The sequence below is a fragment of the Rhynchophorus ferrugineus genome, unplaced genomic scaffold (assembly GCF_030347505.1).
Source record: "Rhynchophorus ferrugineus isolate W39M unplaced genomic scaffold, kcgeb_rfMv2 rfM4, whole genome shotgun sequence".
NCBI lineage: Eukaryota > Metazoa > Arthropoda > Insecta > Coleoptera > Curculionidae > Rhynchophorus > Rhynchophorus ferrugineus.
The window spans coordinates 19,796,832-19,822,540 of record NW_027472583.1 but is presented as its reverse complement, the minus strand read 5'-3'; the positions used below and the strand labels follow the sequence as shown (position 1 = coordinate 19,822,540).

Here is a 25,709-nt window from a genome sequence, read left to right as displayed (position 1 = left end):
AAATTCCTACCAATGATACCTTTAGTCATCATGTTATATCTCTAAATATTCTTCATCTCTAAATAAAATAACTAAATCTGCGCCTTGTAGGACTTCATACGATTTTTACATAAGTTTGATTTTGTAAACTTGTAATCCCATATATTTCAGCAAGAAAAGCTACAAAATGAATAGAAGCGCAAATACCACCTTAAGCGCAAATCATCTGCCGGTAACTGTAAATTGGAAATTTATGATTGCTAGTTTAAAATTCTATATTGCTAAAAATACTAATTATGACCAAATGCCAAATTACTTCAATTTATAAAAAGTCGAATGTATGTATTTTTGTTTCTTTGTTTCTTAGATTTTCATAAAACTTGATGCGTGTTTAACAAAACATATCTTAAAACTTATTATTATAAGTTGAAACCAAAAACTTAAACCATCGTTCAAATAGCCTACTTTGCCCTTGTGTATGTTTGTTATATCAAACGTGCTACAACGACTAATTTAGTCAATAACTTTTGCCATCAAACTACTAATATAGTTTGACGAATCTTATGTAGACCACTAAATGCATATGCAATTTCCCATAATTCATATCAGTCTCTGAAATTTACACTTTTGATAGCAATTAATTATTAACTCTACATTTTAATTGACAATTAACGACCATGTAGAAGGATAGTAATAACATTTTCCGTTAATAAAACTTTCACCAAAAATAATTTTTAAACAATCCATAATAACTCAAGTCAACTCTATACCACTGAAACTTTAACTAAATTGTTCAATATGTGAGGCAATCAAGTTTGGAATTACTAAAAGTCGATTAAAATAATAATATACTAGAATATTGAATATCCATTTCTTTAATTTCTATTTATATACTTTATTTAAAAAAACGAATAAAATACTGTAAATTTAATTGAATATTCTATTTGTTACCTTATATATTATGAAATAAATATGTTTAAGCTTAACTATTAAGCAGAACCGAATTTAACAATTTAATTTTTCGCTCACTTGGCAAGTGAAGGTAGTTTTATGGTCATCGTAAGCATAGCTGTAAGCATCAGGACAAGAGTTTTTGAACAATTGTGAATAAGTGACGGACCAATCTCAGCTTCTACAAGTTTGGGGAGTAGAGTGAGCACGAGCACAGCAGTATTCATCGGTATATATGACGTTACAAGCAATAACTTGGGATCCTTCCGGGTTCCAGATTTGAAATTCACCGGGACATATTTGAGTAATGTTTGTGCCACACTGAGCTTTTCTGCAGCTGTAATTACCTCCATCACCATTTAAGGGTTCAATAGAATGTGATAGATTAACTCTAATTCATTAAGTGACTCAACAGGACCAAAGAGATGTCATAGTCACCAATTCCGCCATATCCTTGCAGAGTGATTTCAATAACTGTTGTTGGGGGAGTACCACCAACTCCGGCACGTTCAACTATGTTACCATAGTCTCCGGTGAAGCAATCGCTACCTTGATCTTCGTTCCACATTAAGTTATAGACCAGAATCTACCAGCCCAATCATCAGGGGCATCAAGGCTTCTCTGAAAAATCATCTATGTTTAATAACAGGTGACAAAAAAGGAACAAAGGAAACCTACCGATTCGTCTTGAGACAATTTAAAACCTCTATTAGCTAAATGATCGTATTCAGGATTTCCTTGGATACCAATCCATATTGGTCCTCCATCAAGATTTCTTATGTTCAAATGAACTGCCCCACTGTAGGCCAACAAGCTGATAACGAATACTATAGCGAATTTCATTCTAAAATAAAAACATAATACACATAATATAACATTATATAAGAAATAAAATTACGATTTTTTACGACTTAATTAATATATCATTCTATATATTACTTGATACAAAGTTTATACCCTGCATAACAAAACTAAACTTTAGTTGTCTGTACCTTTATTTAACATATTATTGTTTCCACTTGACCAATTATTATGAAGTATGTAAGTGAATTATATCAATTTTTATAGTTCTTATCAATGTTTCTCAATTCTGAACAATAGGGGATCGAAAATATTGTTTTTAAGTATTTTTAATTTTGGTTAAGTGTTATTTTGCACTATTTTAATTTAATTGAATATTATATTTCCCACGATTGAGTTATCTTTTTGAAATATATATTGTATATTATAGGTTCTTAATATATTTTAACGTATTAATAAATTGTTTTCAACATTCGTACAGTATTTATAAAAGTATGCCAATAAACCGCAACCGTTCTCAGAGTCAATGTAACCTACCCCATCACTTAAATTCAACCGGATCTATGAGTAGAGGGTCATTGGAAATTAGACTACCTATGATATTTAAAATAAAATGAGAATTTTCTTAATATCAAACATGCCACTTGTTTAATTCTATTTCCATATCCACCTTATTGAAAAGTAAGATAGAAGTTATCACCGGTCGTGAGTGATCAAAAGTTGAAGAACAGTGAATTTAAAATACAAAAATGTATGACGCATCATTGAGAGCTCAACTCAAAGAAAACTATCAAGAGTCATTGTTACATATTGTGCTTGATGGGTTTGAGTTAAACAGTGGAAAAAACAAGTATTTATGAAGCAATGTAGCATGGTAGTCTTTCACTATATATTACAACCATATATTACAAAACTCTATATATACCTAAGATTTTTGCTTTCATTGGTAAAACTAAAAAATATAACATAAAATTTAATTACCATAGTTGCTATTTCTATGTTGGTACTTTGAATGTATTCTTTTTAAAAATAATATCTAAGAAAATTAATACACATTTCCATGGGTTGAAATCAAGCTTCATAACACTTTTTGGGGTTTCCGTTAAATTCTAACTGACATCTTCTACAGGTGTCGATAATTATTTACCAAGTAATTCATTTTTAATATACAGCAAGTTAAAAAAAGTTTTTGGAAGCCATATCAGGGGAGTACTGTAGATTAGCGCTCAATTTAATGTTTTGAGCCGTCCTGATAGAGAATGATTCGCCAGTTCTTTGACGTTTTCCTAAGTCTTCGGGAAAACAAACGATCGTTTACTGTTTAAAATTGACAATTCTATATTGATCTAAAGCTATTGTCACTTTGTGACAGGTAATGTCAAATTTAATTAGGCAACTATTTTGTTAATGTGCTTTATCCTCGAATAACCCTTGTTGGGTTTTGCTCGTCTTGGTGATTATTACGATTTTGATTATTAAGGATTGATAGATAAGCCAACACGAGTCATTTTGAGTACCAGATTATGCGTTAACCAAAGCGAATGAATCCTTTTTAATGCAAGTTATTATATAATAACGTATTAATGACTGTCGTAATAATGTAATAATGTGTCACATAACGTACAGTATCGATGTTTTCTGGCGCAACAACCGATTTTGGATGATATTCACTAGATTAGTTCTGCCAACAGATGGCGTCTGCCAATATTTAGTGGTGCTAGCTCAGAAATATAAATAGCAATTTACATAATAACACTCGAGAATAATTAAAATATTTCCTTTATATTTATATTCTTTTAGCGGATTAATTTTAATGTACTTAAATGTAGATGGGAAAGTGTCAGTATTGAAATAAGTAATAAGAAGTAACAGACTTGCTTGAGAGTCCCTCTTACTTTCATATTTCAAGTATTATTGGTACTTTCCAAATCAGACAATAAATGAATAATTCTGCAGTAAATAATTTATATTTGTCTGTAAAGATAAAATAAGCTGATATCATATAAATGTAATTACAAAAAAAAATTAATACTAATAATATTACATTATACATTAAGTTTGCCAACTAATTTATTTAATTCATAGAACAATGCGAACATGTTAAAATGTGACGAACACATCAACATGTAAAAATAACCACCCTTTAAACACACTATCCTCAACAATCGCTTCTTAGCTTCCTTCCAAAAAGAACCAGATCTTCGACCTAAAATATAAAGTAAAACTCATTAAACACAGTAGTTTTAGAGAAAAGTCACTTACCTATGTTATTCTTTAGACAGCAGATGTATCGTTGACGGATGAATTGCCTGATGACTCCATATATACATTTTGTGACCCCAAAGAAAAGTAGTATTCTTAATTTAATGTTTTATTATGTCTACATCATAGCGAAATTTATACATTCTAATCTCTTGGGGCTGAATATATCTTCTGGTGATTTTGGATCATTTTGTAATCGTTAGAGAATTGTAAATGTTTGAAATCTCTTCACGAATCTATAAATAGAATACTGAAGCCGTATAAACATAAGAGTTTTATGTTATATTCTTATCCTAAACTTCAAACCAGTTGAATTTCAAAATAGTATTCGTATTTTCCTCGTTATCATAACTTTGTTTATTATATTATCGGCCATATTTACAATAATTTGATACTATTAATAACGATTAGAAGGTACATATTATTTCACCAATAAACATTGCTTTTTAAGAAAAGAACACTACACGTACCGTCGAAACACGATTCACAAGACATTTCATTTTGGCATGCCATTATGAAAAGTATGGTTATAGACAAGAGAATACAGGGTTCCAAACCAAACGATGAAAACCGTTAAGTGATTTTGGAGACCGAAACTTTCCGAGAAGAACCGAACGACGCGTCATTTAGAAGTTTTTTTTTAATTTTTGGTCAATTTAGGCACTATTTAGGCACTAATAGGATGTCAAGGTTATTTGAACATCATTCAATGATGATGTTTGATCAAACAATATAATATTGCTGCTTTTATTATATGTTTACTATTCTCATTTCAGTACATGCATGCTGTCTTTTTTAATACTTTATTATACTTCATTATAAATGTTTGGTCCTACAAAATCAATAAACTTCTGTCTGAACGTCTTTAATCAATTCCTTTCAAATATTTGTGCAATATTTCATTTGAATTTGCAGATACATACGAAGGTGGATAAACATGAAAAATTATTTGTAAATAATGAATACTTAAACAACGAAATAATTAACTATACTTCACAAGCTCAATAAATTTAAGCCTATTTGAAAAGTGTTCTTCTTTATTACATTTTTTACATTTAACTAAATTGAGCTACGTCAGCGCGTATCCAGACATCGCTAACAACAAATACAAATAAAAAATACATTTAATTTACTTCAGTCTCCACATATTTTCTTGCTGATATCAAATGATACGCACTAATTAAGAATTTTATTTAGTTCTTTGATTATCCTTTGTCTGTATGAGGAAAAAGAAACGATATAAAAGGTTAAAAGATTTTAATTAACAGAATCGGTTTTTTTTTCTTTAATGTTAAAAATATAAATAAGAGGGGAAGCCTTTTTTCTTGAATGCCTGAAGTCCCAAAGGTATCGGATAATAAAACTCTAAGACTTTAATTATAAGCGAAGCAGGAAAATTTTAAACATGGATGATATTTAAGCAATTCTGTAATTATACCGCATGAATTAATATCACCGTTGATGCTGTAATATATTATTAACTTACAATTTGTATCTACGGTGGCTTAAAACTAGGTACTTATCTAAGAAAACCTAATCTAATAAACTAAATGCTTGATAGACTTGTCTATAATAAAATTACATTACTCAACTAAGTTTCAAATACTGATATCAATTACTGTCAAATTTATATGCATGTTTGTACACATAAAAGAGATAATATATATACTTCATATAGTCTGATAACAAAATCAATATGATCTGTATATCAAGTCGAAATAACCTCGAAATATAAACATTATATTTTATGAAATCTAAACATTTATTGATTTTATTATTTTATTTATAATAGTATTCAACACTGTATATTATATTTAATTTATGTATTATATTATTTAAGTATTGGAAGTCGTAAATATGTCGTCGTTGCTACAACTAATAATTAGTGAAAAAACATTTCTGATCAACTTGCTAAAACTTCTGTAATTCGACCAAATTTTATCGAACAACAGCGTGGATACTAGTTTATTAGATATAACACCGGGAACCTTATTGAAAGATGAGAAATGAGATTTGCCACGATGATACTAAACATCAGTTACAAATAAACATGCATGAGAAGTCGGGAAACCACAGCTCATCGCCTCTGCCTTCATTCACTTGGCTATCTTAAGAAAAATCCTTAATAAATATTGTTTTAGACATAACCAGCAATAATGGCAGCCTATGAACTTGCTATCATACCATATAATGTTACCAAAATTGTAAAAAAAAACATTTCTTCTAGGCTGTAACCGTATGCTACCAATAATATAAACAAATTAGAGATATATTTTGAATAAACCATAAAGTTCTGCTTCATTCACTCACACTAAATACCCAGTTTTTGATGAAATAAAATACAGCGAATTCATTAATGTTGAAAATCTTCAGTAAACCTTTTCCCTTGTGATATCATATATTTTACATTATTAGTTCTCATATTTACCTACAAATATTTTAATATTATTCTTAACCATGGACAAACTCAGGTAGCAAACATAGTAATTTTGAATAACTACAGCATTTTAACAATCTTCAAGATACTTTATACTTTATACTAGCCATTTTGAAAACAGAATTCTTTAAATTCATATAAGCGTTACTTATGTTATTCAGGGAGTCATTTTTAGAATTAAAATTACTTTTGAATACTTAATACAGTTTTTTATGTATTTAAAGTAAATTTCTTTTATTTCATTTTTATGTCCTTATAATAAGTTATTCATTTTTTGGCTTTCAAAACCATATTTATACGCACCTTTATAATACGTTTCATATATGTCTATAATAAACATCGTATACATAAAAAATATGAAAATTATTATAATTATTATTAGACGTAAAAAGAACATTAATAAATTTTGTATATACCAACAATATAAAGTAATGATAAAAATTATAATGAATATTATGTGATTTTTTGTTCACTCAATTGATCAACTGATGCCGCTGTTAGTACTATAGGACTTTACGAGTATTCTTCTCATATAACCTTTTACACATAACTTCACATATAAGTCAACACATCATTCAACCACAATAGTTCTGTCGTCGAAGCTCATCGTTGTACAAAAGTCTGTGAGGAATTCATTCGGCCATCATTCGATAACATGCCCAAGATACTGTAATCTTTATGCACTAATAGCCTCATATTAATGAAATAACGGCACTCAGAATTTGCTTAAACATCGCATCTGACATATTTTAGGGTCATAGACTGTGTCCAAATCTGCAGGCCATTCAAAGGAATTGGTTCCAATCCGGCTTGTCCAGATTTTAGTTTTAATTATAACGATTTCTGTCTTCTAGTATTAGATGTCAAGTTTACGTTTCTTTTCATTTGTTGCCTGCTCGAGTTCGAATTGTTTAAAATTGGTAAATTCCCAAATATCCACGTCATTTTTTGTTTTGAATTTATTAAGTATGAATGACACAAAAAAAGTATGATTTCATATAATAATTATGAAATTGTGACGAGAACCACATACTTCTGTACTTTTCCTTCCTTATTTCTTTAACAATTCAGTTCTACACACTCCAAATCATCACTTAACAGGTCAATTGGAAAGTACCCGGCCTACCACAGTAAAACATATTTTTTTGGCAAAACTAGTTTTTTTATTCAACATAATTCCCTTCAAGGGTGATACAGTGATTATAGCGACCATCCAACTTTTCGATACCATTTTTCTAGTGCGATTTGTCCTTTGCTTCAAAATAGGCCTCAGTTTCGGCGATAACCTCTTCATTCAATGAAAATTTCTTCTCATCGAGGAATCTTTTGAGATCTTAGAACAGAAAATAGTCGCTGGAGGCCAGATCTGGAGAATACGGTGGATGTGGAAGCAATTCGAACTTCACCTTTCAGGATCCAACAGACCCATGGTTGTGATCTAACTAATAGTAATAATAGTAATAATAAAGAATTTCCTTCTCTACAAGGTGATCTCAAAAAAATATCCGAAGGATGATAGAGATTCATGATTCTGGTACATATTTCAATCGTAAAGCAAGCAGAAAAAACCCAAAGTATTGCTACTTTCCATTATTCTGAGTTTTTATCATCTCACATTTAAAATACGTGGCGGTAATAAGTAAGCTTGTTTGATTTATGCAATCTGATTTTAAGTTGATATTATCAATAGTCAAATATTAATATATAAATATTTCTAAAATATGTAGATCAACCTCAAGTATTATAATTTTATCGGCCCAATAAACAAAAAACTCATTTGTTTCAATAACATAAAAAACGACTGTTTATTTAATATAAAGTGTTTCACTGTTTCTGTTATCAATTTTTTTTCTGTTCAACGTTCTAGAATAAATTTAATCTTAACTATCTCTATTATTATTCATTATTCAGGATATTGCTGCGTTCTTCTCAAATATATTTATTAGAGCATGGGTAACAGAGCGTTGTTGAGACCATTGAAATGTTTGATTTTTTAAATTTAATAACTGCGTCCCTTTTTTACGGTTTTTTGAGGTCTTTAAATAAAGTATAGACTAAAATCTCTTTCCAGATTATAACATATTTACATATTATATTATATTATACTCCACTGTGATGGGAGTTCTATGGCGATAAGGGTACTTTAAATAATGTTAAATAATGAGATAATATACCCAGCGTCTTCATTGAGCATTTTAATGGTATGCTATAGTAATTCCTTTAAAAAGGCATTAATTTAAATATTTAAAGGGTTTTATTACCTATAAACGGTGATTGTACCGTAGTCGTTAGAGTTATTCCTCAATAGCTTGTGTTAGATAAGCTGCATTGTTCATTTTATAAACTTAATATGATATAAAGAATGTTAAACTTGATAATGGTTCGTAAACAATATATATATATATATATATATATATATATATATATATATATATATATATATATATATATTCAAGTTATTCAAGTCATTAACTTGACATTGGTCGTTGTGCCATTTTCAATGTAATCGATATTTACTCTAGTGTACCATAATGAATCCATCTTTCATCAGCAATTGTAAATCAAAACTCCTTCAATTTATGTTGTAATATGTATAATTATTGCGCATCGATGCAAACTAAAGCTGTTTATAAAAAAAATACCTTCTTTTATAACAAAAGAAACTTTTTAAAGTAGGGTTTACTTATTATTTATTATTAATAATAAAATTAAACATAAATGTACCATAATCAGTCAGTAACTTGACACGTAATATTAATATAGCCAGAATTAATGAAGGTAAATGTTATAAATTGAAAAGGGTCCCTCGAAATGAATCAAAATGTCCTTATACATTTATTTCCATTTAGCTTTTCTACTAATTTCGACCTGTGTAATGCCGCTATAAATCTTATATTATTCTACGAATTCTATACAAAAAATGTATTAGTGAACATATTTGTTAGTGCTAATGACTCCATTATTAATTAAATATATGTTGAAGAATAACGATCTTGTATATATGGGGTATTTTTACTCTTTTATGTATAAAATGAGATGTTTAGTTTAAACATATTTCACAAATAGTTCGTGAAATGTGCTGTTTTTTGTCATTGAAATGTTCTCAGCGTGGTCATGATAATCCGTGACTAGTTCATCTGAATCTCCATACCTGGATGAATAGGGAAAATATAAATTAGGATTTTTGGTGGAGATGTGAACCAAAAATGTGAAAATCCAATTATTTGGTATTTTCTTTAATATTCACCCCGTATTGCTTTATAAAATATGTTGCAATAAAAAAATGACACTTCTTTCAAGCACTAGATAATGTTACTTTGAATATGTGTGCAAAATTTGAACAAGAATGTTTCATATATTTTTAAGAAATCAAGTCCACTGGCTTCAAAACAAAGTTTTGAGAAAAAGCGGTTAATATTTTAAGTTGATTTCTTTTTTAATTTACATGGAATGATCGATTTTCATCTGTTGCAGCGGTAATGTCCAAAGCATCCTTTTAATCTTATCTATGACTAATTGTTGCTTCTCCGGTCCCATCGTCCGCTTTTTTTCGGTTATTAATAGCGTTGGGAATTACCAACTGATAACGACTATCGACTGTCTAGTAACTGACTACTTCTATCGACTGTTTCAGTCGCTATTTTCGGTCCGACTGATTTGACTACTTTTGACTATCGGCTAGTTCAAGGGTTTGTCCTTTTCTATATTTAAAAAAATTATACATATTTTTTAAAAAAATATCGATATATCGGAGAAAAAAAATTGTTAATTTTTTGCAATATATACTGAATTTTTTAATAAACCCTTGCAATCAGATCAAAATATCGCAATAAAAAATGTTGATATTTTTTTAAATCCTATAGTTCAGTCGCTTTTTTGGTCCGGCTAGTTTCATTCGACTAGTTTTTCAGTTTCTGGCTTTGCCGTCATAGCCGCGACCTTAAAAAATGTAAAAATATGTAATATATGGTTTTATGTTTTGTTTGTAGTGTGATTGTAAATAACATATTGTACTTTAATATGGGACGATTTTAGAACTCGATTTTACAACATGCTTTATTAATGTAATAGGATAAAAAAAACAACTTTTTGAGTGATAGATACTAAAATAATTTTGACTGCATTTACGTTATCTTGGTCTTTTTTATTAACTTTTTCGATATTCTAAGTCTCTCGAAGTTTTTTAAATATTTAAACTTCTTCCAGTTCCATTTCAAATCTTAAAATATTCATGATTAACCACAAATAAAATTGTTATTGTATTTAAAAAGCGTGCGATGGTTAAATAGTTAATTCATTCATTTGTTATTACTCCACTACTCTTTACAATCAAGTCAAATATATAAAATATAAACATTTTAGATCATTCAAAATTAAACTGTTCTTTTGAACGCAATATAATTCAAGACTTGGATTATGATACGTACATCTTTGTCTCACTTATAGCAAAGTTGAATAAAAAGACATTGGAAACCACACGTTGGATTGAAATAGAAATATACCAATTAGTATTATTATATTATGTCATTGTTACTCTCCAAATATTAAGATATTATGAAACATATTTGGGCCCATTATTCCATTAGTTTTACTAAACTACCAATTGCCAATTTAAAACTTTTATTTAAACAGAACTGATCTGTACATCACAGAGATTCAAACAATTTTCGCCAGCCTTTCCTCTCTCAAAGTTAATACCGGAAAGTATTCGTAGATCTCCGTCTGTTATCATGAATACAAAAACAATCGAAGCGTTAATTCGACTGAAATAGTAATTACTCTTTTCACTCCCTAGTTTTTTAACGATTGACCATAGTTTTCAACGACAGTTATAAGTTTAGCGACCTTGAGGCATGTCGAATAGAATAGAATAAAATATCTTAGAACCTCATCTAACCCCTTAATTATTTAGTTCATTCACGTACGTATTCATGGAATTTGTATTTTCGTTAGGGTGAGATGCTCATGTTATACTATATTATATTTAAAATATATGCCTATATAAACAAATTTGAACATCATAACTCTATGTATCCAGTACCTTGATTACATCTGGCGAATAAACAGCTGACTCCTGCTCTATTGTATTAATTGCCTTTCTGTTTTACACTGCGCGTAAATGTTTCTGCGGTAACAACTTTTCTATTGACTAATTTAGATAATTTACTCCATTCTGACACTTTATATTAAAACATTTCTCGGGTTGAAAGTTATTAAATAAGACAGAAAATGTAAAACGATTTCATTCACACTATAAATCAATTTTTTTATTAACTATAGTTTACCACCCACGTATCTTTCCTCACGTATTTCATTATCAAGCATTTCTAAGAAAGAAAAGGATAAAGTGATTTTTTTATTATAGTGAATTATTATATTTTGCTCTTGCAACTTTATTGAGTTTATTATATTTTCATGCCACCACAAAAATGAAGTAAAAGGTCCTTTTTTAAGAAGGGTTGCCACGTTATATTTTTCGCGTTTGTGGTCTTCTCTGTTTTTTTTTATATTTAAAAAGAAAATGGTTCACCAACTTTCCCAGTCTCTACTTATATTTTACAAGTGTAATTTCAGTGGTGTGACTAAAATATGGAGTCAATAACTGGTGTAAAATATTATGGCACATTTAGTAGTAATAAGTAATTATTATTACAATGGCAATAAATTATTGTTTTGTACGGCGTGCAACTATGGGATTGTACAAGGAAATCCAGTATCAACATTATCAAAACTTACCAAAAACAATGTTCTTTGCAGCATTATTAATGTCGTCATCGTTTTTAAGAGATCACCATTTGCTGACATAACATCTGAATTAGAACTTGAATTAAATTTGGTTTATAGTGTGAATAATAATATAGTTAAATTATGTACGAAAACTGTAGCATAAACTAAGGGAATGCCATACCATCAAACGCTAATTAAACTTTGGTCCGAAGTCTAAAATCTGGGCTTCAAGAGCAATATAAAGTTAAAATTACTAGATAGTTATAATTAATAACTATCTTTAATTTGTGTACCATATTCCTTTTATATATTATAAAACTAAATATACGAATCTACAAAATTATCTTTCCTTTTCAAAGCTATTCTGAAGAATGAAATAAACTGAAAATTTTGACACTAACATGGGATGGGAAAAGTTCAGAAAACTTGGTATTTTTTGTTCAAAATTAGCTTCATTCATCAACGTAATCTCTATTAAAAACCACAAGATCATTCCAGCGCCACTTGCTGTCCACTCAGATGACCATTGTTTCGATTCACTGTGAACTAATCCATATTTCATCCACAAATGTCACAAAAATTCCAGTTTATTACGTTTAAACATTGACAAACTCTGCTCAGAATCATCAACACGTTCTTGTTTTTGATCAGTAGTGAGAATACGCGGCATACACTTTGAACAGAGCTTCCTCATAGTCAGATGCTTATGCAATATTAAACCAACGCGTTCTTTTGATATCTTTACGATGTTAGCTAACTAACGCAAGTTCAATTTTCAATCACTCAAAACGATTTTGTGAATTCTTTTGATATTTGGTGGTGTTACCACCTCATTTGAACGTCCACTGCGTTCTGCATCATCGGTGTCTCTACGACCACGTTTGAAGTCACCAAACCAACATTTTATTGTGGTTTCTCACGGAGTGAAGTGCTTATATCACTTCTCAAGTCATTGCTTCGCTTGAACAGTATTTTTTCCCATCAAGAAGCAGTGTAAAATTAAAATACGAAATTGTTTTGAAAATAACAAAAGTAGTGTCACTCTTAGCACAATAACCCACAAACTTATGAGTAGAATGTCACGAAATGTTAACAGCTTTCTTTTGAAACTTAATAAATACAATAAAACGCCATTTACGTGTTAGACCGGGACTTTTCATCCCATGTGTTATGAGAATCGATTTAGAGTCACAACGACTTAGGGCCAATATATAAGTTTTAGATTGCCTTAAACATTATAAAGTAAAAAACCATAAATTAAAAAATAATTTATCCAAAATATACTCACCAACACAAGATTTGAATTTAGTGAATAGCGTAATTACATATTACAATTTTGATTACATAAACTCCTTTCTTTTGTCAATTTATCCATATTTTTATAGGTACTTAATTGAGCACGTATTATATCCGCATCATATGTACCAATTCAAAATGTTCATTTTTCATTATAATTTATTACATTGCCTTTGATCGAAATCTTGTACACGGTTAATAGTTTTAAAAATTACCATTTGCTCACATAACATCTGAATGAAAATTTTTGTTAAATTTGGTTTTATGCGGTCTTTTGCTACTAAATAAAATAAATCCACACATAGCTTCGTGCCCAAATGAAAAAAAATAGGCTAAATAACATTTGGGTAATGTAACACAATCGTAGAATCGTAAAAATATATATAATAATTCTTTCTTGCAATATTACCATATATACACTTCATTCCTCAGTCTTTTTGATGTTATACTCTCTTGTTCTTATCACCATAAAATTGAAAGCACAAATTCAACTCAAAATTCAACAAATTGTTCTAATTATCAGTATTCAAAATTCTCAATTTAATTCCTTTAAAAAAATATTATATATCTAATGCTTCTAGTACTTATTTCTAATGCTTCTAGATTCTAATGTGGACTGAGCAACTGCTGATTTCTATATGATGATATTTAACTTGTACCCATATTTTTCTTTTCGATAGCTTAAGGGGAATGATCTGTGAATATACACATATTATTACATACATACATTATTTTAATTATCAATGCAGATGTAGAACGAAAGTGAGTGATAACCATGGTTACGGGTGTGTCTATTTATGTTTCCATTCTATTTCTGTGTAATATATCACCTCGCTATGTTAGATACACAATAATACTGTGAATATAACAATAACCTCAATATTTTATTTTTTCTAGGGAAATTCAAGCTGCTTCTGGTGAATGGATGAATGAGTTCGTCCGAAGGCCTAGTCGTCGCAGAGATGCCCGTGTCTACGTTCCAGCTGCTGATATTATTAAAAGAACCATTCGCCGATCATGGACAATTTCGAGTAAGTGATAGACTGTTTCAGTATATCATTCATCAAAACACTAAGTGTGTAATTTAATAATTATATTCTACCATTATATTGTTTAAATATAAAATGTCCTAATTTTATGATTTTTTTCATTACACAAACCTCTCGAAATTGAATAATAATAATATAGATAAATATCTGGGCCATAAGGTACCATTCAGTTTTTGGCAATTTAAAAAGAGACAGGTTAAAAGGGTAACGTTATTTTAGACATAAAATTGACACTCAAAATGATAAATTCATAATTCTATTACTTGGAGTAGGTTTCAGTAAATGTTTCAAAAAGTTTTCCACAATCTGCCCGTTACCCTAAATCTCAAGGGTTAATTTGAATTATCTATTTTTTATGGAATGCACAATTTATTTAATATATAGGTTAATTTAAGATTTACTCTTACTTTAAAATCATTTACAGCAGTGGCGCTTTTATTTTTCTGGTTAATTGACACAGTTACCTAATAGTTATTTTCTGATACTTAACTACTTACTATTACTACCACTACTTACAGTAGTATTACAAATTAATCCGGCGTAATACCATTTAAGACATATAGATTACTGATTAATTCCATCTAATAAGTTGAAAAAGACTACTTTATATATTGCAAATACCAGGTGCACCGAAAAGTCATTACCGGATTTTCTAACAGATGTCGCTAGGATTAAGTATGTGTAGGAATGTTCGTCGGGTCGGTCGGTCGGTCGAAATGTGTGGCTGCCGCTGCGATTATTTGTCAGAACACTCACTACTATTTTTGGAAGGAATTTGCACGGGAACTAAAAACACTGATTGAATCAAAGTTGTTTATTCTAACTTACGATTGATACATGTGGTCGATGGGAGAATGGACAGGATATTAGGTTAAGGTGAAGGAAGTACGGTAGCGCTGTGGAAGTGGTACTGTTACAGGGGGACGGTGATAAGAAAAGAGAGCGAGACGTCGTCGTGATGGCCTTTTATACTCCAGAACTGCATGGTACCAATCCACCGGTGTTGCCAACATTTGTAGTTGTTGATGGTGAATTGGTGGTGGCCTAAATGGTCGTGGCGGTCGCCACATATGCAGTGTTGTGATTTGACACGTATGTCATTTTGTTCTAGTGGCATTAAGCTTCAAAGCTATACATATTATATTTTGCAAAAGTAACACCGTCATAGATTTATACCTTTTTGAAAATGCCAAATTTCGTGCGTCAAAACGTGCATTGACGAAACGCATTACTTTTATTATTTAATTAAAATAAAAAACCGCCAAAAGTCATCGTTTTCTGGTAGAAACTTACAAAGAGGTTAGGGCATGTAACCTTGAAAAGGTGCGAGGTGTAGTTTCAAAAAAGTGGTTATTTCGATGTGCAAGACAAAGGACATTCCGATAGACCAAAAGAGTTTGAAGATGTGAAACTGCAAGAGTTGCTGGATAAGAGCCAACCCAAAACTCAAAAACAGCAGAAGCGTCAAATATGGACCAAGAAATGACTACCGACCGATTACGAGCTATGGGGAAAATTCAAAAGATGCGAAGCTGAGTGCGACATTAATTGAATGACTGGCAAATGGAAAATCGAAAAATCGTTTGTAAAATACTGTTATCAATTATCAGTTATTAATTTGAACGATGTATTGATCGAAAAACGTCCAGAATGGGCCCAAAGACACGGTAAAGTGATTTTACAGTCACATAAGGTAAAACCAGTCAATGAAGCTGTGAAAGTACTTTCATAGGACATATTGTCGCACTCACCGTACTCTCCGGACCTTACCCCAACTAAATATCAACTTTCACATCAATGTGACACGCACTTGTAGAGCACAGCTTCGTCAATTTCGAAGAAGTTAGAAAGTGGTTCTATGAATGGTTTTGCTCAAAGGAGAAACAGTTTATGCTGTATAAACAGTACAGTATGGAATAAAACGGGTAATAGCTTGAATAAATAAATTTTTCCATTTTCTTGAAAATTATGTATTTTTTCCGAAAATACGATAATGATCAGCTGGTAAGTTCCAGTACACCTGGAAAATGCTCAAATGGTCTTAGTTTTCTATTTCGTATTATTGAGTTTTTCAATGTATAAAGACGCTAAACAAGTAGGAAATGTGTTGTTTCAATAACAGCATAGTGATGCTATTTCCGATATTTTAAAATTGAGGGCACTGGAAGGAAATTGGAGTCCATTCAATTACTTACTTACATTACTTCAGCTTTAGCTTAAAGAAACCATCATTGGTGAACGTCGCCCACAATAATGTATGTTATTAAAGTATATTCATTACTTCCTACGTTGCTCCTTCGGACTACCACTTGCTCTACTTGCTCTATCCACTGGTACCGCCTTCGAAAAACTCAATGGTTACATAATTATTGAATTGGCTCAAAAAATCAAGAGCATTTTCAAGGATAACTGAAGCATGGCGAAAAGTCATATATATGTCATGCCTAACAATGAATAATGTTAATACTTAAACAATAAATACATGTGACTGTAACAGCTCATTCAAACCAATTCAAAATTTTGAAAACTAAATTTAGGGTCACTTCATTTGCAACTGTTTTTGGAAATGAAAATTAGAAAAATGTTAATAAAAGCTATTTATACAAACAGACACATTATATTTTCATGTTGGACTACACGGAAAGGCTTAGGTGACAAATTCACGCCGTATTCACCAGACATTGTTCTTTCCAATTTTCACTTATTTCCGATGCTACACAGCTATTCAATGCTACACAGTTTTAATAAAATATAATCCTATATAATAGAATAGATTCTTGAATACTCAGAATATATGACCTGCACCTTTTTCTGTTTTAGACTTTCTATTACAAATATAAGAGTCAAAAAAGAGTCATGTAGTTAGATAATGCACATATTTTTTTCAAAGAACAGCCTTGAATTTACAACAAAATTAATGGTTTATGTAATGAAAGCTTAAAGTCATGAACAACTTTATTAATTTATTTTAATGTACCAATTGCGCTAATCAAATATTATAAATATCAAATAAATAAAACAAATTATTGTTTTTTAATTATCCGGATGATAATATATTTGATACCCTTGAATGGAAATATAGAATATATAGGTACAACATTTATACTTTATGTAATATCATTAAACACTTGATAATAATAATTATAAAAATGTAAAAATTTAAAAAGTTTAAATGGTAAAATTGTCAGTAGTAAGGTTTTTTTTGGCAGCAAATTTGTATCTATTTTGATCGACGTATAGCTCATAATGATGTTGATAATCATTTTCACCAGCGAAGTTATTATATTTTTGCAATTTTAGAATTCATGACAGTGTAATTACAGAGTATTTCCAAGTATCTGTCACTTTGTAATCTAAACTAACAAAAGTCCCACTACCAATTTGATTTCGCGCCATCCTGATGAATATACGCCACAAGAACGAGCAGAAATAGTGACAATATTTATTGAAAATATTCTGTTATTGCCACTCAGCGTAAATTGCATCAAAAATGTCCTAATCTTCCAATGCCTCACAAAATCACATTTTATCGTTTACATGCAAATTTTCGAACTGATTGAGTTGAGTACAGTAATGCAATCCTAAGGCTGTCTGGCGAAAATGAAGATTTTTCATCTAAATTGATAATGAAAGATGAAGCCCATTTTCTTCTCAGTAGCCACGTCAATACACAGAACAGCCGGTTTTGGGGAACACAGAATCCCCAATTAATTCATGAAACATCATTGCATCGACTAAAAACAACTATATGGTGTGGCATTCATGCGGGACACATCATTGGTCCCTTTTTTTTAATTACCAAGGTGTTGTAGTTACTGTTACTGCTGAACGGTACCAAGACATGATTCGAAATTTTCTTGTGCCTGAAATGGAAAAGCAAGGACTAGAGGAAGATTACGGGCTTTCAGCAAGATGGAGCCACAGCATACACACACCTCTTTCAATAATTCAATTATTGAATAACCTTTTTCCATGAAGACTAATTTCGCGAAGTGGCGATTTAGCATGGCCAGTCAGATCTCCGGACTTAACAGCACCAGACTTTCTTATGGGTTTTTTTTTAAATCAAAAGTTTATGTGAATAAACCCCAAACGATTCATTATCTTAAAGACAATATTCCATGAAATTGAAGAAATTCAGCCTCACATGTTGCAGGATGTTATGAATAATGCCTTAAAAGGAGCCGAAAGTTGCATAGCGAATCGCGGTCACCACTTAGCCGATATAATTTTTCAATTATAAGGAAACAAATGTAAAGACCAAATAAACTTTTTTATGAAAACCAAACTTACTTATCTTTTCTTTAAGCAAGGTTATAGACAATCAAAATGGTAGCGGGACTTTTGCCCCGCGTTGTATTATTAAATATATTATTAAATGCTTATAAATATTAGCTTATAAATTAGCATATACATAAATTATAACTGCAGATCTATGAACTAGTATGAGATTATAATAATGTAAATCCGAAAACAAAATCACGTTGTCATTTGAGTTTAAAAATCATCAATTTAATTTATTATAGATCCAAGTCCAAGATGGGCAGCCTTAAGAACATCTTCCGAACTACGCCCTTACAACAGTTTGCCTCGAGGTCAAGACATTTCCAATTATCCCTCATTAGCCGGAATTCGATCAACTGATACACCCAGGAAATCGCCAACAAGACGGACCAAGTCTGAGGACGTCTATGCCGAAGAAAAGGAAAGTCCAGGTAACAGTCCTTCTTTTAAAATCGTATTCAGCGTTTTTAATGTATTCTCTATATTAGTAGAACCTGAAAAAATACCTAAACGGCCCGCAAGAGTGAACCCACTGATGTCTATATCTTTGAGGGAAAGTAGGGAAGAAAAGGAGCGAAGAAAATCCCCTAGAAGAAAAACGGAACCCGTCGCGGAGAGTTCCGAAAATAACAATAAAAAAGAAAGGGAGAACAATGATATTAAAATAGGTATGTCATCGGGCTGTTTTAATGTTTTCTAGAGTCATCTGGATGAGAATTGTTCTGGCCACATTTAAACTCAATATAGGAAATAACAAGGTGTCAATATCTTATGTCGGTTTGTTTAAGTTCATTATTTTATTTTCCTCTTAGTAGTATTATGTTAATATTTTACTAATAATTTAATTACTAGTTTAATAATTATTATTACTAATAGTGTTTATTTAAAAAACACATTTGTCTTAGAAATGAAACTGAATAATTGTTTTTACGCGCCTCAGTCAAATTTATGTGATACATGATGTTGAGGAATCAAATTTTTGATTCGTTATGGGTCGAACATAGTGGCAGCTGAAGCACAAGCGCTATAATGCTGCAGAAATCCAAAGAAGCTCCTAAAAATAATTATCTAATCTCTCATTACTTCCTAAAATGCAAATCCCACTTAGCAGTCGCGAATTCTTGCTGTAATAAATGATAAATAGAATGCAGTGGAAGTGCGAGACATGGAAGTAACATGGACCAGTGAAGCAATCTACCATCGGTAGGCTACCGATTCACGCTATCGCTATTATTTATCTGGGCCATAGGATCGTGCTCTGCGAACTCCTTCAAACACTCGCGCGGTACTCTGCTGCCCCGATATGTCCATCAAAATAGCCTAAAACAAGGTCGATATTTAAGTGGAAGCCCATATGTGATATCGGTTATCTGTATCGGAATTTTAGGCGACTTTCGGCCAGTTAATGATAAAAACATTAATAACGGTCGTGGAAGTGGACTTTAATTGAATTAATGTGATTTTTTTTAATTCTTACGGATTAAAGATGGAATTTAAAGGAAAAGGTAGACCATTACCAGATATTATTATCGAGATATCTAGTGCAAGTAGAGAGAAAAGTTACACCTGAAAATTTAATACAGAAATTTATTTTTAAAAATAACGGATTTGTGGATGTAACACAAAATGCGTTGTACTATTTTCCATGCCTACTTTTTGGTGGTGATTGGATGAAAATAGGGGTCACTTATCTAGAGTACTTAAATATGCATCGATAGGGCCAACCAGTAACAGGTCAATTGAAAAGTCCCCGGCCGACCATAGTAAAACACAAGTTTTGGCAAAATTATTTTTTTTATTCAACATAATTCCCTTCAAGGATGATACACTGATTATAGCGACCCTCCAATTTTTGGATAGTATTTTTGTAGTACGGTTTTTCCTTTGCTTCCAAATGGGCCTCAATTTCGACGATCACCTCTTAATTCGACGAAAATTTCTGCCCAGCGAGCATTCTTTTGAGATATGAGAACAGGAAATAGTCGCGGGGTCTAGATCTGAAGAATACAGTGGATGAAGAAGCAATTTGAAGCCCAATTCATGGATTTTTTCAATCGTTTTCACTGACTTGTGACACGGTGCATTGTCTTGGTAAAGCAGCACTTTGTTTTTCTTCAAATGCGGCTCTTTTTTTGCGATTTCATCCTTCAAACGGTCTAATAACGCTATGTAATAATCGCTGTTGATGGTCCTTTCTTTTTCAAGGTAATCAATGAAAATTATTTCATGCGCATCCCAAAATATAGACGCCATAACCTTGCCAGCCAACTGTTGCGTTTTCCCACGCTTTGGAGCGGGTTCATCGTGTGCAGTCCACTCGTATGACTGTTGATTGGACTTCGGAGTGAAATGATGCAGCCATGTTTCATCCATTATCACATATCGACGCAAAAATTCGGGTTTATTACGCTTGATCATCTTCAAACACTACTCCGAATCGTCAACTCGTCGTTGTTTTTGGTCAAAAGTGAGCTTGCACGGCACCCGCTTTGCACAGAGCTTTCTCATACCCAAACAAATATTCGTGAATGATTTGATGTGCACGTTTAGTTGATATCTTTAGAGTATGCTGCTATCTATTTCATTAAATTTCAATTTACGGTCATTCAAAATCATTTTGTGGATTTTTTTAATGTTTTCGTCGGTAACAACCTCTTTTGGTTGTTCACTGCGTTCACCGTCTTCGGTGCTCGTGCTACCACGTCTAAACTTAGCATACCAGTCCTTGATGGTTAATTTTCCTGGAGCAGTATCCAGACGTCTTTTTGCTTCAACTGTATTTTTTTCCTTTTTTCCGCGAAATTCCTTTTAATCCTTTTTTTTTCACAATAACAAAAATTGATTCACTCAAAATGCTATAATTCACGAACTAATGATCCGACAGCTGTCAAATTTATACGCGCATCTTTTGAGGATTAGGGTTAACTAAAAAACATATGAATTTAATTCTAGTAGAGCCATCTATGTGTTAAGACGGGGACTTTTCTATTGACCTATTACTGTGACTTCTTAATTAGATTCTGCGTATTGAATAAGTATACAGAGATATACAGAGATATAATAAAAAAATTTCAAAACAAGTTTCCCAAAACAATGTTGAATGCTCTATGGTAGTGTAAACATTTATCTCTCAACTTTTCTATAATTCTCAATTAAAATCAAGCCATTCAGTAAATTTATTCGGGAACTGGTCAACCTGGCGAGTTCTAATACTTCGGAGATTCGCTTCCTCCTCACCCCTCTTTACATGGTTTATTTTCATCCCTTAATGCATGTTCCAGTTCCAATTATCCAGCTACGGCCGCCTTTCTTCAAGCTGAGGTTATATCAACACAATATCAAATCGCGTTTTTTAATCAAAGAGCACAATTTATCGAACAACTATAATACCATAACAAATCATAAAAATACTTAATAAGTGTACAATTTACTTACTTAATCCTCACATAAAGTTATCTGATTCATTATCTAGTGGCTGAAATGTCTGGTATAAATATTGACCAAATTCCTACATATCATAAATCAAATTCCAAATATTTTTAGATAAGTTACACAATATAATTTCCAGAAATTCTATATAATTCTAATAAAATTATGTTATGTTTTATCTGAAGTACGTCTACGTGATTACTCAACTAATAAACACCCACTAGATTGAAATATTGATAAACTCATACAAAAAAAAGGAACGGTTTAGTATCTACCCAGTTAAAATCATCAGGTACTGTTTAAAATTGATTCATTGTAGATAGTGTTAAGTGCACAGTTCTCAGTTTCTTTAGTTTTTTTTTCTTTAGTAAAAATTGACTTTCACACTCGCACTTCGTATTTGATATTGACTGTATTTGCTTAAAAAATAAAATAATATTTCAAAATAAATCCATAAATCTGAAAAAAAAACACTAAAAAATACTAGCTAATCTATCATAAAATTGCGTACTTCAGAGCTTTTTGTCGTAAATCTTGCTGTGTATATGGTACAATCAACAAGGAGTAGTGTATTATGAGCTCCGAAAACGACGTCTTGTTGCAATGAATATCAGAAATGCCATGAAAACGCTAAGACACATTGCAAGAGTTGTGAAAGATACACTGTTGCAACTCTATGCCACCTCTAGCGTATTGAGCAGGCATAACGCCTCTTGATTATCACTTATTCGGATCAATGCATCATGGCTTGACTGCCAAATACTGAAAAAATATGACGATTGGCTCAGTGCAAAGCCAATAACATTATTTGGGAAGAATAAAGATGGGAAAAATAGAAAATGACACAAAATATTTAAATTAATATATGTTATACAATTTTCTTTATCAATAAATCTAATATTTTGTAATATTTTTAACTATTTTACTATTAACTACTAAACTTAAAACAGATAAAAAAAAGTGTTACTTTAATAAAAAAGAGATAGAAAAGTTTCTGGTGACTTTGGAATAATTGATTACTGATATGATTGTTATATGTCAATTTAATGTTTATAGGATGTTAGTTTTGTTTCTTTGGTTGTATTTTTCTAGGTAACAATCTGCATCTAGGTACAGGTACTTACTTATTTTTACTTATTTTGTCAAATTTAGAAGTTAATAATATAATGCCCTTAAAATAATTTTTTTTATAATTTAATGTCACTTAATTTGTGTTTTAATTAAACGATATACATTCTCAAAAGGTATATATAAGGTACAAAAGGGCTGCGTAAATGCTGAAACAAGCGCAGCCAATTGCTAATTTAAATAAAGGTAGGAGACCTACTGACTATTAGTTACATTTACATACTAGTTACATTTTTAACAGTCATCGAGAGGTCAACTCATTGCGCTGCTCGTTAAAGGTGGTAGTCGAACGATGCAAAATGTAGAGAATATGTCATAAGATAGGGCCTCTCATTTGAGTGTTTCTAAATATTTTTTAAACTATTTTTACATGTGTCAATACGACAATCATTCGCCAGTTGAACATTTATTTTATTATCTTTTATCGTATTGTAGTCGTTTTTCTATCAACGAAGCGCATCAGATGTAGTCGTCTGTGTAGCTATGAATCCCCAGGTATATGTTACACCTTCTGATAAATTGCCATGTCTAAGCCACTTGTTTCTATTCTAGATAATGTTATAATAAATAAGTGTGATAACTCGTTGCAAAAATCTCTTCATTTTTCTCGTTGAACTAGCAAATATAGTTGCAACCGGTCATAGCAATATCTTTTATAAGACAATACGAAGAAATAGATATTTGTATAACACATATTATAACAACTTAACATTAGACTTACACTTATAACAACTTACACTTATCTTCCTTGTTGACATTATTTAATTTTATTTATGTATTAATAAAATAGATTGTTTAATTTTTTTTCAGAAGAAAACTATACTAAACAGAACGATATGAAGTCAGAGGATGAAGCAGACAAAGTGCCAGAGAGACACGTTAGTTTTGATAATTCCAAACCATATCCAGACTTAACTGCATTTAGAAGCCGTTCATTATCCCAGAGCAAATCGAGCAAAGATGTAAAAAAGATGCCATTCACCACCAGATCTTTGCCAGAAGAATCTATAATGAAAGATGATTGTGAGGTAAAGTAAAATGAAAAAAGGCGTTTAATATAATAAAGGTATTGTTTTTAAGGTATATTTAAATTTAAATTTTAAGGAAACATAAAGGCTACTTTGGTTCAAGTTGCAGACAAATCGTCACTTTCAAGATTTCATAATCAGTTGCAGGAATATTTCCGATATAATCTAATCACTATAACATCATCTATATAATTTTCCAATTAACAGATCTTTTAACAGGTTACTGCATATATAAATTGTACTTATAGTAAAATGCGATTAAGAAATATTAACATTATTTTAAATACTTTATCTTATAAATAAAATCACGTAATAAAAATACTTATATAAAATTTCGTCAAGCACATACAAACTTTCTTTATATACTATATTTATATTAAGGTCTTAGACTGAAGTCTAATGCCTGAGATATAATAAGACTTTCTGTATCTATAGCAATACATTCTCACTATATTAAAAATGACATATATTATACAGTATCGTAATATATATGGAGATTTCAGTGAGCCAAACCTTACAGCATTTATCAAAATAAGTGATTTTGCTACGAGACAATGTCTGGCGAATACAGCAGGATACAGTTGTATTTCCCACATTAGTGAAAGTTGGGAGATTTCCAATAGCTACACTATGCTATTTGTCAACTATATCAGATCACCACAATCTTGTGTCTAAATTTAAATGACAATGAGTTTAATTTTGCAGATGTTAACAGTGTCCATAAAAAGCAAATTAAAAAAGCTCGTTTATTAATTATTTACATTGTGCTAAGAAAAATTAATGGCAAAGAAAAGATTGCATTAGATCGTTTTTATTCTTTTTTTTTTCTTTTCAAGAAAATGATATATGATAATTTAAAATAGAAATATTTTCGCATTTCTTAGTTATTCTCTATTAAAATAACTGTGTTTAAGACTACAAATGATAAGTAACATATTCATCACTACATTCTATACATGTCACAACAAGAAAGTACAGGACAGATTATTGGTGGTAGCGTTGTGTATGGGTGATTAATGTTTTACAAGAGAAAGTGGTGACCGTCTGAGTCTTTGACAACCTTAAAATCTTGAAAGTTGAATTTCAAATTCCTGAAAAAAGCTTGATGTATAGGGAAATATTTTAAAAATTGAAAGATTCGATCCACGTGTCGCCTTGTAACACGTGTCTTCTGATTAGTCGCCAATAATAACGGAATTTTTGTGGAAAATCGTTATAACTGATGTGTAGTATATTTTTACATTAATTTTTTTAATATTTTATTTAAAATATGCACATAATTTTATAATTTGCTTCGAATTGAATGATCTTCAGAAATCCTCACAATTTAATTTTGCT

General features: G+C 30.9%; 1 protein-coding gene and 1 pseudogene across 6 annotated transcripts in view; one reads left to right on the top strand and one right to left on the bottom strand.

Moving 5' to 3' along the window:
- Positions 1 to 25,709, top strand: part of btsz (bitesize) — a 236,261-nt gene that overhangs the window by 117,901 nt on the left and 92,651 nt on the right. For 3 of the 5 annotated variants that reach the window (XM_076401546.1, XM_076401544.1, XM_076401547.1), the window contains exons 3-6: positions 14,351 to 14,484; positions 19,029 to 19,217; positions 19,275 to 19,454; positions 24,154 to 24,371. In XM_076401546.1, coding sequence (XP_076257661.1) covers positions 14,351 to 14,484; positions 19,029 to 19,217; positions 19,275 to 19,454; positions 24,154 to 24,371 — 721 coding nt within the window. The remainder of the gene's footprint in view (positions 1 to 14,350; positions 14,485 to 19,028; positions 19,218 to 19,274; positions 19,455 to 24,153; positions 24,372 to 25,709) is intronic. The other 2 variants (XM_076401545.1, XM_076401548.1) reach the window with 1 other exon arrangement.
- Positions 906 to 1,906, bottom strand: LOC143194828 (uncharacterized; annotated as a pseudogene). The gene is made up of 2 exons (XR_013005393.1): positions 1,609 to 1,906; positions 906 to 1,551 (listed from the first exon to the last, which is right to left on the bottom strand). The product of XR_013005393.1 is annotated as an uncharacterized LOC143194828 (transcript).